The sequence below is a fragment of the Dasypus novemcinctus genome, chromosome 12, assembly GCF_030445035.2.
Source record: "Dasypus novemcinctus isolate mDasNov1 chromosome 12, mDasNov1.1.hap2, whole genome shotgun sequence".
NCBI classification, from domain to species: Eukaryota; Metazoa; Chordata; class Mammalia; order Cingulata; family Dasypodidae; genus Dasypus; species Dasypus novemcinctus.
This window is the reverse complement of record NC_080684.1, coordinates 104435824-104454751: the sequence shown is the minus strand read 5'-3', so window position 1 is coordinate 104454751 and position 18928 is coordinate 104435824. Positions and strand designations below refer to the sequence as shown.

The following is an 18928-nucleotide window of genomic DNA, read 5'->3' as shown; positions in this document are numbered from 1 at the left end:
GGAATTGATGGGTGGGGTGATCAGTCAAAACAGCGAACAGCTGGAACCCCTCCCCTGCCATTAGCATAGGAGTGGAATAACTAATCGTTTATAAAGCAGACCACAGGCCTGAGAGAGCTCTTGCTCTGCTCTCTCTCTCCTCTGGACCCATTCCTGCCCTCTGTGCGCTGCTCTCGCCACTTTTCCTCTGCCATGTGGCCTTGCAAGTAAACCTGGGGATTTATAACCTATCATGGGGAACTGTAGTCTATAAATCAGCCTTCTTTATCCCTTTTCTACTCCTTCCTCTCTACCTGGGACCCCGCTCTGTTATTTTCTCCCATTTCTCTTCCCTCCCTACCTGAATAAATTACCAGCCTAACTCATTCAGTGTGCTCTTGAAATTCATTTCTGCAGCATAGCCAAGAACCTAAATAAAATCCGGTAACACTCCTTTAGACTTTTTGATATTGTCCAACAGCCTCCTGGGATCTGCTCATTTTGCATTAAGGTAAAATTCACATATAAAGTTAACCATTTTAAAGAGGACAATTCAGTGGCATTTACTACAGTCACAATGTTTTGCAGCCACCACCTCTGTTTCATCATGTCAAAAGGTATTCATTAAACAGTTGTTCCCATTTTCCCTTTCCCACCAGCCCCTGGAAACCACTAATAAGCATTCTATCTGCATGGATTTGCCTATGCTGGACATTTCATGTAAATGGAATTGTATAATATGTGACCTTTTGTCTCTGACTATTTTCACTTATCATAATGATTTTGAGGTCCATCCGTATTGTTGCCCACATCAGTACTTCATTCCTTTTTATGGCTGAAAAATATTCCATTGTGAGTATATACTACATTTTGTTTAGACATTCATCCATTGGGCTGCTTCTACCCTTTGCTATTGTGAATAGGCTGCTATCAGTGTGTGTACGTATGTTTGTGTGAGTACCTCTTTTCAGTTCTTTGGGGCATATAAGTATGAGTGGAATCACTGGGTCATGTAATAATTCTATGTTTATCTTTTTGAGGTGTTCATTTTTTAAAATCTTTTTTCTCTCTATTTTTCCGATTGGGTAATATCTATGCATTTTCAAGGTTACTGACTCTTCCTTCATCTGCTATTAGCTCACTCAGTGAATTTTTAATTTTATTGTATGTTCATTAATTTCCATTTGTTTCCTTTGAAAAATAATTTTTTATCTGCTTATATTTCCTGTTTTTAATTCAATTATGAACGTATTTCTTTTACCTCACTGAGCATAGTTAAAATAGCTGCTTTAATGTCCTTGTGCAATAATTCTTAAAATCTGAGTCATCTAAGAGTTGGTCTGCATTGTCTTTGCTCTTGAAAATGGACCACATTTTCCTGGTTCTTCATATTTGGGTATTTTGGGACAATATCCGATACCAGTGCTGTCCAATAGAAATATAATGTGAGCCATAAATGTAATTTAAAATTTTCTAGTAGCCACACTAAAAAGTAAAAAAAATAAACAGGGGAAATTAATTTTAATAATATATTTCATTGAGCCAAGTTTATTTAAAACACTATCTCATTTCAACATATAATCACTTTGAAAATTGTTAATAAACTACTTTACATTCTTTTTGTATACTAAGTCTTCAAAATCTCATCAGGATTTGTCAGTTGTTCCCTTATAGGCTCCCGGTCAGAATCATGTATTACATGTATTACATTTAGTCTCCTTTAGTCTTATCTTGACTTTTTTTTTTCCTAAGTTTTTTTCCCCTCTCCTCTTCCCCTCTCCCCCCAGTTGTCTGCTTTCTGTGTCCATTCGCTGTGTGTTCTTCTGTGACCACTTCTATCCTTATCAGCGGCAGCAGGAATCTGTGTTTCTTTTTGTTGCATCATCTTGTTATGTCAGCTCTCCGTGTGTGCAGTGCCCTTCTTGGGCAGGCTGCTCTTTCTTTCATGCTGGGTGGTTCTCCTTATGGGGTACACTCCTTGTGCATGGGGCTCTCCTACGCAGGGGACACCACTGCGTGGCATGGCACTCCTTGCGCACATCAGCACTGAGCATTGGCCAACTCCACACAGGTCAAGGAGGCCCGGGGTTTGAACTGCAGACCTCCCATGTGGTAGGCAGATGCCCTATTCATTGGGTCAAGTCTGCTTCCCATCTTGACTTTTGTAGGCATAACATTTTGAAGATTTCAGACTTGTTATTTGGTAGAATGATCTGTTTGAGTTTATATGATATTTTCTTAACATTAAATTCAGGCTTGTATCTTTGGCAGGAATATCACAGAAGCAATACAGTGTTCTTCTCATTGCATATTATTAGGTTGTACATAACTTCAGTTTATCTCATTACTCTTGATATTCACTTTGATCATTTGATTAAGGTGGGATCTGTCAGATTTTTCCATGGTAAAATTACTTTTATTTTTGTAATTAATACGTATTCTATGGTAGAAATTTTGAAACTTCTTCATCAAACTTCCAATTTATTTGTTTATCATTTTTATATTTGCAGGTACTCAAGTTGTCCTCTTCTATTCAGAGGGTTCTGATCTGTTACCTTCATTATTCATGCTGATGCATACATTGTCCCCCATTCACCCCATAGGACCCCTTCAATCTGGTTTCTGCATCCTTTCAACATGTCTCCATTATTTTTTTACCATTTTCTTGCTTTCCGATAACAAGGTATTCCTAATTCATTTGTACTTTCTCGTGGCCGTGGAATCATCCATTTCTCCAAAAACCCCTGGTTGTTTTTATTTTATTCTTAGGTATATACCTAGTAGTGGATTTGCTGGGTCATGTGGTAATGCTGTCTTACTTTTAAAGTATATTTGTCCTTGCAAACATTGCATCAGTTTCCTCCTAATCTCAATTTAACTGATCCTTTATTTACGACAAATGGAGAGTTAAAATATTTCCTGCTAATGTCTCCTTATATTCATGATCTTATGTTAATTTTAAAATTTGACAATCTTCCTAAGCTAATTAGCTATGCAGGAAGAAGAAAAGTACAGAAAATATCAAACGTGTATCTGCTTTTAACAGACATAAAATGCTACATCTGTTCTTAAAGAAGTCACTAAGAACTCTAGTACTTCAGAGGTTTTATTACAAACAGGTTCTGATTCTGGCAGTTTTCCTAAATAGTAAATGTTCTTCTAGGATCTTGAGCCCCTGTGACCCACGTAAACCAAGGAGGCTGGGGTACAGTGCGTTTTCAGGGAGTCCGAGGTCATTGGAAATGTAGGGTGGGGTATTCCCTTCCTCATCCTGGAGTTCACAGTGCCTGTGACCTTTGCAGATCTTTTTATGACTAACCCATGTGGTGCTACAACTGGTGAAGTATTTCATGGGAATATTCCCTTAAAATTAGAAAAGGGCTTTCCAGTTTCAGTCTGATTTACTTAGCTTTAGTTTTCTTTTAAGATTTATTTTTATTTATTTCTCTCCCCTTCCCCCACCCCCGTTGTTGGCTCGCTTGTGTCCATTCGCTGTGTATTTTTCTGTGTCTGCTTATATTCTGGGCGGCACCGGGAATCTGTGTCTCTTTTTTTTTGTTGCATCATCTTGCTGTGTCAGCTCTCATGTGTGCAGTGCTACTCCTGGGCGGGCTGCGCTTTTCGCGCAGCACGGCTCTCCTTGAGGGGCACACTCGTTGCGCGAGGGGCTCCCCTATGCAGGGGACACACCCCTGCATGGCACGGCACTCCTTGCACGTGGCAGTAGTGCGCATGGGCCAGCTCACCACACAGGTCAGGAGGCCCTGTGTTTGAACCCTGGACCTCCTATATGGTAGGTGGATGCTCTATCAGTTGAGTCACATCCGCTTCAAGCTTTAGTTTTATTTCAAGAACCTGTAAGGAGTTGCTTCTTGGTGAGGGAGAGAACGGTGAGGAGGCAGTGTTTGTAGCCTTTCCTGTACCTTTGATTCCGTTAATAGTGACACAAACATTTGTCTTTGTATGTGGATGTCTCAAAGTTTCTGAGTACTATTTTTAAAGAAGCCGAGTTGGCAAATAAATTCCAGAGAGGGCAAACGGAAGTTCTGTTCTGGTCCAAGTGGTTGTGCCAGGTTGGGAAAGAGAAATCTTTGAAGATATTTATTGACATGATGGATATTGATGTAAAAGCTACCCTCCCTCAGTCCCAGTCTAAGAATTTGCTTTTATGGATTGATCTTTGGATGATTTTGATTCTTAAACATTTTTGCTGGAATCATAAATACTGAAAAGGTAAGTACTGAGCAGAGTATCTCCTATTAGACTAACTTTGGAAACGGGTCATTGTGATAATTTATCTGCCACATTAGAATTTGTAATAGACCATAAATAACAATATGAACAATATGAAATGTGATTCATACTCGAATAGTTTAATGGACTTGCTTTTTCTTTATAGGCAGGGTGGTTAGTGTAGTGAGATGAACTTGGGCTTTGTAATCACAAACACCTCTATTCCTTAATGACCATGCCATGCAGGCAGGTCTCACCTCCACTCTGTGAAATATGGAAAATGGCACCATCCAAGAAGGTTGGTTTAGGGTTAGGTGAGCTAACTCATGTACAATTCTGAGAGCAGTGCCTGTGTCCATTTACTGAAGATAAACCTGATACGTGTAAGTTTATTTTTTCCTTATTTACTCGAATCACTACTGAAAGTATAAGGACATCTAAAGTTCTCTTAATCTATCTTGCCCTTCTTCTGCAAGAAGATTAGGGTAACTTTGAAGTGTTTATCCAAGATTACATTTACTCAAAAATGCCCTATCAGATATAAAAGTAATGGGTCTCTTTTCCAGGCTTCTACAGAGGCCTACTCTGTGTGCTTTCCCAAGCCTCATTTTCAAGTTATACATGTTTTAAATAATAAAGAGAAATTTATCCTTTGGGAAAGACTGAGATAACCATGCCAGGCTTTGAGGATGGAATTTTAAGGGCTAGGTAGATATCAAGCTTGATTGTGTAGAGTTGGGAACCATTCAACTCTAAGGGAAGTTGAACTTTGTATATTTGTGTGAAGGCTGAAATATATTTATATTTATGATATATTTATTCTATACTTATTTTAATTTTAGTCTCATGATTACTTATTGGAAATGTTTTTCATTTAAAATTTTTAAAGCTTTTTATTTTAGAAAGAATTTCCAACCTCCAGGAAATTTGCAAGAAAAAATAGTGGCCAGTAAAAGCTACATTTTTACTCGTTTTACCTATTTTAACATTTTACCCCATTTACTTTATCATTTTGCTCTTACATGGTCTCTATTATACACAAACTATATTCACAACCTATGCAAACATTGCATTGCATGTGTATTTTTTTTTCTGAGCCATTTGAGAGGAAGTTGCTTTTATAATGGCTCTTTACCCCTAAATACTTCAGTGAACCTTTCCTAAGAATAAGGGTTATTCTCTTAAATAATCATAGTGCAGTTATCAACTTCAGTACATTTAACATAGAAATAATGCTTTTATTCAAGCTATTGTCCATATAGACACAATTGATCCAATAATGGCCTTCATGACATTTTTAAAATTTAAAACTATCTTTTCTACCTTAAAAGTATATGAATATGCAGAAAGTTGTTCATATGGCATTCTAACTTAGAGTGTAAAATTGTGCTGTGACCTCAGAATCTTGAGAACTATATATATTAGAATGTTTTTCTATTTTATTTTATTTTCTTGACAGATTTTAGATTTACACAGGTTTCATGTTGAATAATGTGTTGACTTTAACGGACTATAGACTGGCATTTTTGGATACTGTTTGTACTTGGTCTGCTGAGGATGCAAGCAGACCCAGACACCTGGATTGCGTAGTTGTAAATGCTTGAATGTCCCTCCCATTAATAGCATCTTACATTACACGACGAAAGCTACAGTTTTGAACCTTACAACACTGCCCATCACTGAGATCCCGCTTCTCTCTCTAACAGGCTGTCTTTCTTCTTGTTTGAATGTAGATCCCCCTTACCAGTTCTGGTGCTGTACCATACCTTGAATTCCTGTCCAGGTTTGGCGGAATTGACCTAAATGTAAATGTTATAAAGAGGTAAGAGTTTTGTTTGCTTATTTGAAATTGTGAAATTTGGAATGATGACTAAGAGATAGAACAGAAGGCCATTAGAAGTAATCACATCATAGGTATATATGGAACACTTGTACTGGTAGCACTTCTTCATATAAAATTTAATGGAATTAATCCTCAGTCAAACATTTATTTAGCGAACATTCTCACATCTATATAAGATATAAGAAATAATGCTTATAATGGAAACATAGCAAATTAAAACCAGATTAAATATTTCATATTCAGAATTATGCTCTTTAGTTTTGAAGTAAAAATATTAAGATGACTAAGGTAAAATTGTTGATTTTTATACATTTTTATTGTTGTTCATTCACAAGTGATCAGGTTTTGGTGGCTAGAAATGAAGTATTTAAAAAGGAATATTTAAATGAGTTCCTTTAGTATTTCATAGCTTTAGTATAAACATGGGGTTCATTGCTTTGTTTGTAAAATGAAGGAGAGTGTGACCTTTAATATCTCTATCAGCTATAAAGTCCTTTGATTCTAGAATAGGATCTAGGAAATATTCTTTTCATAAAGAAAGTAATTTACTCAGATTGGCTAAGTGAATAAGCCCCATTTTCTCAGGAGTTGCACATTTATAAGAATTAAACTTGATCCTGAAATACTAGCAAATTTTGATATTATAAGTTCATGATGGAATCTATCACTGAAACAGTTTAATTGTAGAATTAATGTAGCAGCTCCAAAAAGACTGACAAAATATTATCCTCTCCATGATCTGGAATTCTTCTTTGCTCTGTTTAGTTAATACTCAGTAAGTGGTGAACTAAGATAATTTCCAGTTTCAGTCAAAAGAATGATTAGTTCTTTTATAGATTGCATATATATTCATACTTTTGACCTAAAACCACCACCATTTGTGGGGTAACACTTTGGGTGGAGAGTAACCTAATTTGAATATTCTTTACTGGAGAAGTTAAACAAGTAGAAAAACTGAAATCAAGAGAGATGTTTTTAAAAAACTTCAGCCTAAAATTAATTGAGATGAAAAGACTCATAAGATGCTTTCTTAAACATAAAAGACTAAATGTTTAAACCAAATTAGAAAGATTTATTCATGAAACTGAATTCTCTTTACCATTGGTGATAACCCATTATAGTAGAGAATTCTCTTAATAGTAGTATTTTAGGCTATATAACGTGAACAACTCTTCCACTGAAAATAATTGAAATGATGGGTAAAGGGTAAAATATATACATTTTAATGCATTACAGAGCTGCCAAGAAAGTAAGAAATGCTTAGGGGTCAAACATGAAGTGAAAATTGGAATGCAGAGAGTGAGCATTCTATAAAGCCAGGTTTTTCCCTGAGGGTATCAGCCAAATGCTAATGAATTTGTGTTTCAGTTTTATTGGCCACCTGGAGTGAAGAGGTCAAGAGGTAAAACTTAAGAGGCTGGTCCAAGGTGGAAAAGTCTAATGGAGGACCAGTGATATAAAGTTGGGACACCTGTGTCTTCACGGAAGGATTAATTACAAATATAAACCTGTATCACAGCAGGTCACAAGGAACCTGCCTGTTTCAACACTGGCATTGGGTAGATAGGGAAAAAATGGTAATTGTAAGCTTCATGCAGTTCTGGGCTTGAATTAGTACTTTCTGTGTGGTCCAAAAAGTTTCAGGCTATGAATTTATTAAAAGTGATCCTAGACTAGGTGTGTCCTTCTGTGAAGGAATGTGTCTTCAACCCAACCCTTAAAGAATTCCCACAGATAAAGTGCCAAGTAAAACTAGACCACCCAAAAAAAAGAAAAATCTTTAAAAAAATATGAAGAGGCAAAAAAAAAAATTATGACTGAAAAACAATAGAAACTATATCCACGGGAATCAGATATCCAAACTCTCGAAATATTGGAACTATCAGATACAGAATCTAAAACGAGTGGGTTTAAAAATGTTTAAAGAAATGAAAAATGTGATTTAAAATAGTAATACAAAACAGAAGGAAATAAAAATGACAAAGAAGATTTGAAAAATTACAAAACAGAACTTTGGTTCCTGAAAACTATAATTTTAGGTACGAAATTCAGTGGATGAGTTTAAACAGTGAATTAAGCTCAGCTGAAAAGAGTATTAGTGGCATGAAAAATGGATATGAAGAAATTATCTAGGATACAGTAGAGAAAGACATGGAGATACAGAATGTGGAAGATAGGTTTAAGAGACATCGAAAATAGGAAGAGCATGCCTAATATCCTTCTAATCAGATTTCCAGAAAGATGGAAGAGAAAGAGGTGATATTTGAAGAGAAAATGACAGAATCATAAGCCAGATTAAAAAGAAATGCCTATCTAGGCATATAACAGTAAAACTACAGACCGTTAAAGTCAGAGAGAAAAATTTTAAAGGAGCAAGAAAAAAAAAATGAACTGACTTCAGAAAAATGACAATCTGATACTGACCCTTACTTCAGACAATAAAAGCTAGAAGACAGTGGAAAAATTTCCTCAGTGTGCAGAAATAAAACATTTGCCATCCTACAATTCTGTATTTGTAAGAATAAGACTGACCTTTTTCTGTGGGAGCTCCTAGGACCTCTCCTCTTCCTCCCATGGTGTATGCTCATCCACTGATATCAGAGTACTTGGAAAATGGAGAAACATGTGGCACTTTTGTAGACTGTGTTCAAGTCTCCCATTCAACCAGATCTTGTATACCCTCTTCATACTGACATATATAAAAATAACAGCGGGCCTATGCAGTTAGTGAATTAGCAAATTATCAGACTAGGGCTGAATCTTGGGATATTGACAGAATTACAGCTCGATTACCCCAATTTGTAGTGGTAGTCATGGCACTTCTGGAAATATGGGTTAGGATGCCATAATTTGTAGCAACCAAAACTTGACACCACTGACAACATAGAATGAGTATAACATATAAATGATATGCCGTCTGTTCTGCCCTGGCCACATTATCATTACCAGAACTGGTGACATCTAAAATTCACCACACTGAGGAGCAAGGTTCTTTAATGTCATGTGGCAGTTGATTAAGTTGGAAGCAACACAAAGACCATTTGGCTTCCAAAGAAATTTAAGGCCTGGAATGATAATTTACAAAAGGGTACATCTCTCAGTGAATGAGAGCTGGTAGGGGCAAATACAGAACTATTGTTGTGTCTAGCATAGAGGATCTTGCATTATCTAGAATAATGTTAGTGTCATCATAAGAACTTTCAGAAACATCCAAGGAATTATTTACTTAAAAGGAGGAACTGGACCTTTTGAGGCTTGCTTCTGGTGGACATGCAGGGCATTTCTGCAGAGGGACTAAAAGTGCCTTTTGTACATTAGATAATCTGTATAGCTTTTGGCATAATATTGCTCCCTGAAGAATAACCACAACCTTCCACAATCAATACAGAACTTAAAAGAATTTTTAAAAAGCCTCTGAGCACCACACAAGATGAATCATCACAGAGTTCTGAAGAAGAGCCTACCAAAGAACCTGAGAATCATGTTGAACTTAAATTCATATGCAAACATTCCTTTGCCAGGCCAGGAACTACAAATTTAACATGGCAAACAGTACAAATAGAAAACAAAAATGAATTTTTAAAAACCCAAACTCATGTATCAATAGCTACATTAAATATATAAAAAGATTAAATACTTCAGTTAAAAAACACAGATTATCAGAATGGATTAAAATATCTATTGACATTTTTATAAAAAGATACATTTAATGTAAGGATATAAAAGGTTGAAGGCACAGACTCCAGCACCTACAATCTGATTTATTGGACTTACCACACTCAGCTAAGATGGAGGTGAAGAAGGACAACCACCACACCATGGAGCCTAGAGTGATTACAACTGAAAATGGGAGGATTGCATCCAGCATCCAGGTGGAATCTGAGCCTCCTCTTGACATAAAGGTGCAATGGACACAACCAATCCAGTGTCCACATAGAAGAGGTGGCATTGGATTGGGAAAAGTGGACATAATGGACAAAGGGTATGGGGAAAGGCAGGAAGAGATGAGAGGTGGAGGCGTCTTCGGGACATGGAGCTGCCCTGGATGGTGCTTCAGAGGTAATCACCGGACATTGTAAATCCTCACAGGGCCTACATGATGGAATAGAGGAGAGTATGGGCCATGATGTGAACCAATGTATATGAGGTGCAGAGGTGCCCAAAGATGTACTTACCAAATCCAATGGATGTGTCAGGATGATGGGAATGAGTGTTGTTGGGGGGGGGGAGAGGGGGGGTGGGGGGGTGGGGTTGAATGGGACCTCACATATATATTTTTAATGTAATATTATTACAAAGTCAATAAAAAATAAAAAAATTAAAAAAAAAAAAATAAAAGGTTGAAGGCAAAATGATGAAAAAAGTTATACCATATTAAGATAAATGAAAGAGAATCTATATTTATATCAAGCAAAACAGATTTTAAGATTTAAGTATTGATAGAGATAAAGAATATCACTTTATGATGATAAAAGATGCATTGTATCAGGAAGGTGTAGCAATTTCTAAATTTGTATGAAACTAATAGTATATGCTTAAGATATAGAAAGTAAAAATTGTCAGAATTCCAAGGAAAAATAGGCTATAGTCACAAGTCATACTCAGAGATTTTAGCATACCTTTATCAGTATCTGGAAAAACAAACAGATTAAAAAAATCAGTAAGGATGTAGAATATTTGAGTAATACAATAGAAAAACTTGACCTAATGGACATATATAAAACATTGTATGAAATAACAGAATATATGTTCTTTTTAATCAACATACAAAAATTGAGCAAATACTGGGTCATAAAGCAATTCTCTGTAAATTTCAAAGCATTGAAATAATGGTTATGGCTATGGCATTATAGAAACTCTTATACAATGTTTTGGTAGGGTAAATTGGTTTTATCACTTTTAAAAAACAGTTTGGCTTTATTTATTAAAGCTGAAGATAGTCATACCCTATGCCCCAATAATTTTCCTACTAGGTATATATCATCAAACTTCTGCATATGTATACCTGGTATATTTACATGAGTAAATGTTCAGGAAAGTTTATAGCATTGTTTATAAAAGACCAAAACTGAAAAGAATTCCAGTCTCCATCTAGAATAGAATGGAAAAATAGTGTTTTACTGTTATTATGGAACCTTAATCTATCCAAACAGAACTCAAGATCTTCTCCAAACCTTCTCCACCTACAGGCTTCTCTAGCTCAGCCAATAGCAACTCTGTCATTTCAGGCCAAAAACCTAGGGGTCACTCTAATTCTTATTTTCCCCTTAAGTTTCATATTTAATCTAAGTCAGGAAATCCATTGGTTGTATCTTCAAGAAAGGTTTAGAGTCCGACCACTTTTTTACTACCTCCATTAATACCTCTCCTTTCTCATCATTTCTTACCTGGATTATTGTGATGGTTACCTATCAGGTCTCCCTGCCTCTACCTGCCCCTTTCCCCCAAGTCTATTCTCAGCATAAGTCACACCTTATCATTATTTTGTTCAAAACCCGGCAGTGCCTCCCCATTTCACTTGGGGTAAAGCCAAAGTCTTTGCAATGTTCTTCCAGGCCCTCTATGATCTGGCTATCATCCCTGATAGGCACTCCTGCTCCTCTCCCCTTTTTTTACTTTGCTCCAAATCCATTAAACTTCTTGTTGTTACTGCCTTAAATTCCTTCAAGTTTGTCCCCTCTGTCAGCAATGCTCTTCCCCCAGATATCCCTATGGGTAACTCTCTCACACCCTTTAGGTCAGCACTCAAATGTTATCTTCTCAATGATGCCTTCCCTGACCACCTTATTTCATTCTTCAGTCTACCCTCCCACCCACACTTAAATCCTCCTTATGTTACTTGACTTTACTTTAATTAATTGATTGATTTTTTTTGGTTTTGTTTACATATTCTTAATTTATTTTCTATTTTTCATGGCTAGAATTTGACCTCCACAAGGACAGGAATCTTTATCAGTTTTGTTCTTTGATGTATCCAAAGCCCCTAGGCCAGTGCTTGACATATAGTGGGTACTTCGTATATATTTATTGAATAAAGAAATGAAAAAAAACACATGGCAATGAAAACCAATAAGCAACACCTACAATAAACAACCTCATTGAATCTCACGGATATACTATTGAGCAAGAGGATCAAGAAATAAAAGAATGATTCTATTTATGTGAAGTTCAAAAACAGGGAAAATTTAGTTGTATTGTTAAGGGACACATATATAGGAGGTAAAATTATTACAAAATAAAGGGAAAAGATATCACAAATGTTAGGATAGTGGTTATCTCCAGGAGGAGAGGAAACATGATTAGAGAAGGGTACATGGGGGCTTTTTTGTGTTTGACTTTAGTTCTTAATTTGATAATTGTTAAACGAGAGTTTGTCTTAATTATAATTAAACTATATATCTATGTTGTATCTGCATTTATGCCTATGGATTATATTCCATAATAAGATTTAAAACTCAATGGATTTAATAAATACCAGATTAGACACAGATGAAGAAAGAATAAGTGACCCAGAAGATTAGTCAGCAGAAATTAGCCAGAATACAGCACAGAGAGACCTAGAGAATATAACCAAAGTTCTGTAAAAAGAATAGTGAGAGATGAGACATGGTAATATTCAAAGAATCAGTGGCTGAGGATTTTCCAAAGTTCATGAAAGACACTATTCTGCTGATTCAGGAAGCCAAGGAATCACAAGCAGGATTAAAAATCGGGGTGATGCAGAGCCCCAAACACAAAGAAAAGATCTAAAAAGCAGCCAGAGGAGTGGGTGTGGCTCAAACAGTTAGTTGCCTACCTCCCATATGGAAGGTTCTGGGTTTGGTTTCCAGTACCTCCTAAAGAAAAACAGAAAAACAGATGAGAGACAATGAACAAAAACAATGAGCAGATGAGTGTAAACAATGAGCAAAAATAAAGAGCAAATAGAAGAGGGAGCTATCTCAGGGGAGGGGGTAAAAAGTAGCCAGAGTGTTGGGAGATGGAGCAGATGACCTTCATAGGAACCACATTTAGACAAACAGCAACTTCTGTTCAGTAACAGTGGAATCCAGGAATTATTGGAATAATAACTGTGATGTGCTAAAAGGAAATTGATGCCAACCTAGAATTATATATTCAACAAAATATCTTCCAATATTTTAAATATTGAAATAAAGATATTCTTAAGCAAAATATCTGGCTACCAGCAGACACCTGGTAAAGGAAATCTAAAAGATATACTTTAATGGAAGCAGATGTGGCTCAAGCAGTTGAGTGCCTGCCTACCACATGGGAAGTCCCAGGTTTGGTTCCTGGTGCCTCCTAAAGAAGATGAGTGAGATAGCAAGCTGACACAATAGGCTGGCACAGTGAGCTCATGGAATGAGTTGACACAACAAAAAATAACCATGAGGAAGCACAATGAGAGACACAAAAAGTGGGAGCAGAGGTGGCTCAAGCCACTGGGCACCTCCCTCCCACATGGGAGGGCCCTGGTTTGGTTTCTGGTGCCTCCTAAAAAGAAGATAAGCATACATGAACAGACACAGAGAGCAGACAGTGAGTGCAAAACAAGGGGAGGGGGAGGGGAGAAATAAATAAATCTTAAAAAAAGATATATCTTCGGTAGTAAGAAAATAATCCCAAATGGAAGGTTTGAGATGATGCAAGAAAGAATGAAGCACAAACAAGATGACAAATATGTGGTAAAATCTAAACACCTATTGACTGTAGGAAATAATAATGACAAGGAATTCAAGAAAAAGATAGAATTAAAATGCATGATAGTAGTAATAACTGAGAGGAGGGAATGGAATTAAACTGTTCTAGAGTTCTTATGTTGTCCTGGAGGAAGATAAAGTTTTGATTAACTTTAGACTTTAAGAAGTATACAGGTTAGAGAAACAGCTTTGGCTCAATCAGTTGGGCTCCTGTCTACCATATGGGAGGCCCTGGGTTCATGTCCTGGGGCCTCCTTGTGAAGGCAAGCTGGCTCACACACCACGGATAGCTGACGCAGCAAGATGATGCAACAAAGAGAGACAGGCAGACAGAGAAAATGGGCAACGAATGGACACAGAACAGACAGCAAAAAACAAGCCACAAGGGGGGGAATCAATCAATCTTTTTAAAAAAATTATACAGGTTATAATTCCCAGAGTATTATTAGATTAGAAATGATGTGAGTAATTTATGAACTTTTAGAAGGAAAAAATAGAATAATAAAACATGGAACAACCCAAAAGAAGGCAAGAAGCAGCAGCAGAATAGGCACAACAAGTAGAAATTCCAAATATATCAGTAATTATAATAAATATTCTACTTAAAAGACAAAGATTGACTGGATAAAACAATAGTAAAATCTACTAAGAGAAAAATCTAAACATAAATGTACAGAAAAATAAAAAACACAGACTATTCAAATACTAATCTGAAGAAAGCTAGTATCACTAAGTTACTATCAGACAATAGAGGTGGTTGAGGTTAGGTTCTCCTGAAACTGACACTGAGATGGAGTTTGGAGTACAAGATGTAGATTAGGATCAACACCTGTGAAGGGAAGAGGGCCAAAGCAGATATCCAGGGGCACACGTGAGCCCAACACAGCCACAGCTGCCCTGGGGTGAGTGTGGGGCACAGGTTGCCAGTCAGAGTGCCCTCCTCTCTGTTGTCTCATATGGGCCATCCCAGGAAGGGTGTGACCTTGAGGAGGGGGCTCTCTGCAGCTGGAGGCAATCTTCCAACCCTCCTCCTAGAGTTGGGCAGCAAGTTCTTTCTTGAAGAGGGATCTGGGGAGTGTGCCTTCATGTCTATCTTTTTCATGCAAAAGAAAGCATATTTGGATATAAAGAGTGTCATTTAGTAATGTTAAAAGCTCAGTTCACCCGAAAGAGAAAGTTTGAAATTTGTGTGGTCCTAAAAATATAGCTTTAAACTATGTATCACAAAAATATACTATACAGATATGGACCTACATGGAGATAAAAATAAATTCACAGAGTGGGAGATTTTAACACACCTCTCTCAGTTATTGATAGAACATGGAACCAAAATGATAAAGAACATGTGAACAACACTGACAGTTTGAATTTCTTTTTTGAATCTCAAAAGATTTAAGTTCTTAAATGAATTATTCCTGTGGGGTTGGCTCCCCTTGATTCCATTATATTCATTTTATTTTTTTTATTTTTAAAGATTTATTTATTTATTTAATCCCGCCCCCCCCCCCCCCCCCCCGGTTGTCTGTTCTCTGTGTCTATTTGCTGCGTCTTGTTTCTTTGCTTCTGTTGTCGTCAGCGGCATGGGAAGTGTGGGCGGCGCCATTCCAGGGCAGGCTGCATTTTCTTTAGCGCTGGGCGGCTCTCCTTATGGGGCGCACTCCTTGCGCGTGGGGCTCCCCTACGCGGGGGACACCCCTGCGTGGCAGGGCACTCCTTGCGCGCATCAGCACTGCGCATGGGCCAGCTCCACACGGGTCAAGGAGGCCCGGGGTTTGAACCGCAGACCTCCCATGTGGTAGACGGACACCCTAACCACTGGGCCAGTCCTTTTCCCCATTATATTCACTTTAGACCACTTTGATTAGATTGCTTTGATTGGACTATGTCAGGGAAATAAGAAACTCAGGTTGAGTCACCGACCTCTTACTGCAACTTTATATAAACAGAGACTCAGAGAGATACACAGAGAAAGGAAGCTGCCATTTTTGATCCTGCCACATGAGAGTGGACTTGAGAATCGCTAGCAGCCAAGCTTAAGCACGAAGCCCTCAAGAGGCTGGTCCATGGAGGAGCTCAAGGCTGAAGAGATGAGTCATATACTGATAGCTCGCAGCTGAACTCAGAAAGAAAGTGGAACAGCCGAGACTGGGAAAGGAAGCCCAGAAAGAGAGAAGCCCTATGCCTTTTTGCCCACAGCTGAGCTGCGGGAGATGGTAGATTTTAGAGGGGAAGGCAGGGACCTCGGCAGAGATGGGTGGCCATCTTGCTTCACCATGTGACAGGTCCCCAGGGTCACCAGTAGCTGACATTGGTGAGAAAGCATCTCTGATAGTCCCTTGATTTGGACAATCCATGGGCCTCAAAACTGTAAGCTTTTGCCCCAAATAAAATTCCCATTATAAAAGCCAACCCATTTCTGAGACTTTGCATCTGCAGCCCTGTGTCAAACTAAGACAAACGTGATGAACAAACTTGACATGATGAACAAACTTGACCTGAAAATATAGAATACTGCACCTCCAAATTGCAGAGTATTTAATTTTCAAAAACAGATGGGCATTTCTAGAAATTAGTCATAAGGGCCATAAAGCAAGTCTCCACAAATTGCAAAGTGTTAGTTTCATACAGGGCATGTTTTCTGACCACAGTGCAAGTAAGTTAGAAATTAAAAACAAAAAGATAACTCTAAAACCTCCGCATTTTTGGGAAATAAAGAAATATGCTTCTAGGGGGTGGATGTGCCTCAAGTGGTTGAGCACCTGCTTCCCACATGGGAGGACCCGAGTTTGGTCCCCAGTGCCTTCTAAAAACAAATAAACAAACAACATGGAAAACCAACTCAGGGAAGCTGATGTGGCTCAGAGTGCCGGCTTCCCACATATGTGGACCCAGGCTCATTCCCTGGCCCGGTACCACTAAAAAGAAAAAGAAAGATACTTCTAGATAATTCATGGATCAAAGAAGATATCATAATGGAACTATAATATTTTGAATTGAGCAATAGCCTAATAGTAAGTATGTATGAAAACTGTGGGATTCAGCTAACATAGTTCTTAGAGGGAAATTTATCACCTTAAATATGTCTATTTGAGAAGAAGAAAGACTGCAAATGAATGAGCTACAGTTTCATTTCAAAAGGATGGAAAAGAAAACTGAACAGCCAAAAAACAAAAAGTTGTTCCCTCTCATTAATGAAAGGGGAAAAATCACATTTAAAGCACACAGTACCATTTTATACTCTTCAGATTGGCAATATTTCAAATTCTTACAACATGAGATTGATCAGGATGATGAAATGTTGATTGAGAAATAGATTATTGGAACTCTTACACATGACTAGGAGGAAAATAAATTTTGTACAATTATTTTGGAAGTTAATTTGACAATATCTAAATAAAATTGAAGATATGCATTTATGTTCATGTGTGAGACTGGCCTGTAATTTTCCACTACAATTTTACTGTCTTTGCCAAGTTTTATTATAAAATATGCTAAGCACATAGAGTGAGTTGGTATTTTTTTCCATTTTTGTGTTCTGAGCCATTTGTGTAGGGTCAGAATTAATTGGTCAATGACTATTTGATAGAACCCACTTGTGAAATGGCCTGACCTGGTGCTTCTTAGTATAGTATTAGGTTGAACCATATAAAATTGCTGATATTAGCTATTTTTAACATATGAAAAATGCAGCTTCACATGGTTCAGCCTAATGTTTAGGGATCCAGAAGCAAGAGGACTAGAAACGTCTGGGGTGGAGGATGTGACTAGGAAGGGGCGGGGCCCCCTGGGCTCAGCAGCCCTGGAAAGCCCTTTGTTCAGCAGGAGGTGGGCCCACAGGTCCTGTGCAATTTTTACTCTTTAAATCTTAAGCATATGTTAGTGTTTTGTATCTATTCAATTTATCATTGAAATAATTAAAAATATTACATTTAACATAGGATCATAAGACTTAGGCAAGGCACTTAGCCCCTCTGAGCCTTAGTTTCCTTCTATGGAAAATGAATTAATTTCTGCTTTTTTTAAAAATTTTTTTCTCTCTTTATTTTTTTTTAAATGTTACACTGAAAATATAAGAGGTCCCTATATACCCCCCATCCCCCCCAACCCCACTCCTTCCACATCAACAACCTCTTTCATCATCATGGGACATTCACTGCATTTGGTGAATACATTTTGGAGCACTGCTGCACCACGTGGATAGTGGTTTACATTGTAGTTTACACTCTCCCCCAGTCCACCCAGTGGGCCATGGCTGGACATACAGTGTCCAGCATCTGTCCCTGCAGTACCACCCAGGCCAACTCCAAGTCCTCCCCTGCCCCTTAGAATAAAGTCCAGAATCTTGAGGCCCACAGCACCCACAGCAGACTCTGCCTTCTTCTCTGAGCTTACCCCACAAGCCTCACCCTGCTCTGGCCCCCTCAGCCCAGGAAGTGCCAAGCTCCTGCCCCCAGGACCTACCCGGGCTGCAGGCTTTCTCACCTTACTTTGCTTCCCTGGACAGCTGTTCCTCCAGAGAATTGCCTCCACTCCTCAGTTTGTCCATCTCTCTTCAAATGACACTTGATTAGAGAGGCCTTGGTTGTCCACTCCATCCCAGAGAGTCACCCCAGCTTGCTCAGTCACAAATCTACCCCCTCTCCATCTTTATTTTCTTCACAGCACCTGCTACTATTTGAACTGACTTTACTTACTTGTTTCTTTGTTTCCTGTCCATTGCCATCACTCCCATGGAGCTGCTTCAACCGCGGGGGCAGTGCCAGCAGAAGGCTCACGTGGCCCCAGAGCTGGGGTGTGGGGGCACCGGATGGATAGCATGCAGCTAGGGCCTGCCTCCCCCAACACCCCTCCCCTAGCCCCTGCCATTTTGTTCCAAAGAGGGACTCAGGACTGGTTTATAGATAAACGGATAATGCAAAGCAAAGAATGATTAAATCAGTAAGAAAATGCACATGGAGCCAGGGGATGATGTGGACACACGCGTCCACCATAAGCCCTTCCTGGTGCCATGGAAAGTGCACTGCAGTGGCCTCTGAGCTCCACAGCCTCTTGGGAGTCAGGAGCAGGTCTGAACCAGATCACCTAGCCTGACTCCTGGTGCCTCCAGTGCCACCTTAGGTTCCCTCAGTCCCCCCATCAGCAAAGGGGGTTGATAACGGTGCCCGTGTCCTGG

General features: G+C 38.4%; 1 protein-coding gene across 2 annotated transcripts in view; it reads left to right on the top strand.

The window, feature by feature from the left end:
* The window catches only part of EFCAB6 (EF-hand calcium binding domain 6), a 294900-nt gene that overhangs the window by 38408 nt on the left and 237564 nt on the right, over positions 1 to 18928 (top strand). For both annotated transcript variants that reach the window (XM_071219103.1, XM_023588220.2), the window contains one exon: positions 5946 to 6034. In XM_071219103.1, coding sequence (XP_071075204.1) covers positions 5946 to 6034 — 89 coding nt within the window. The remainder of the gene's footprint in view (positions 1 to 5945; positions 6035 to 18928) is intronic.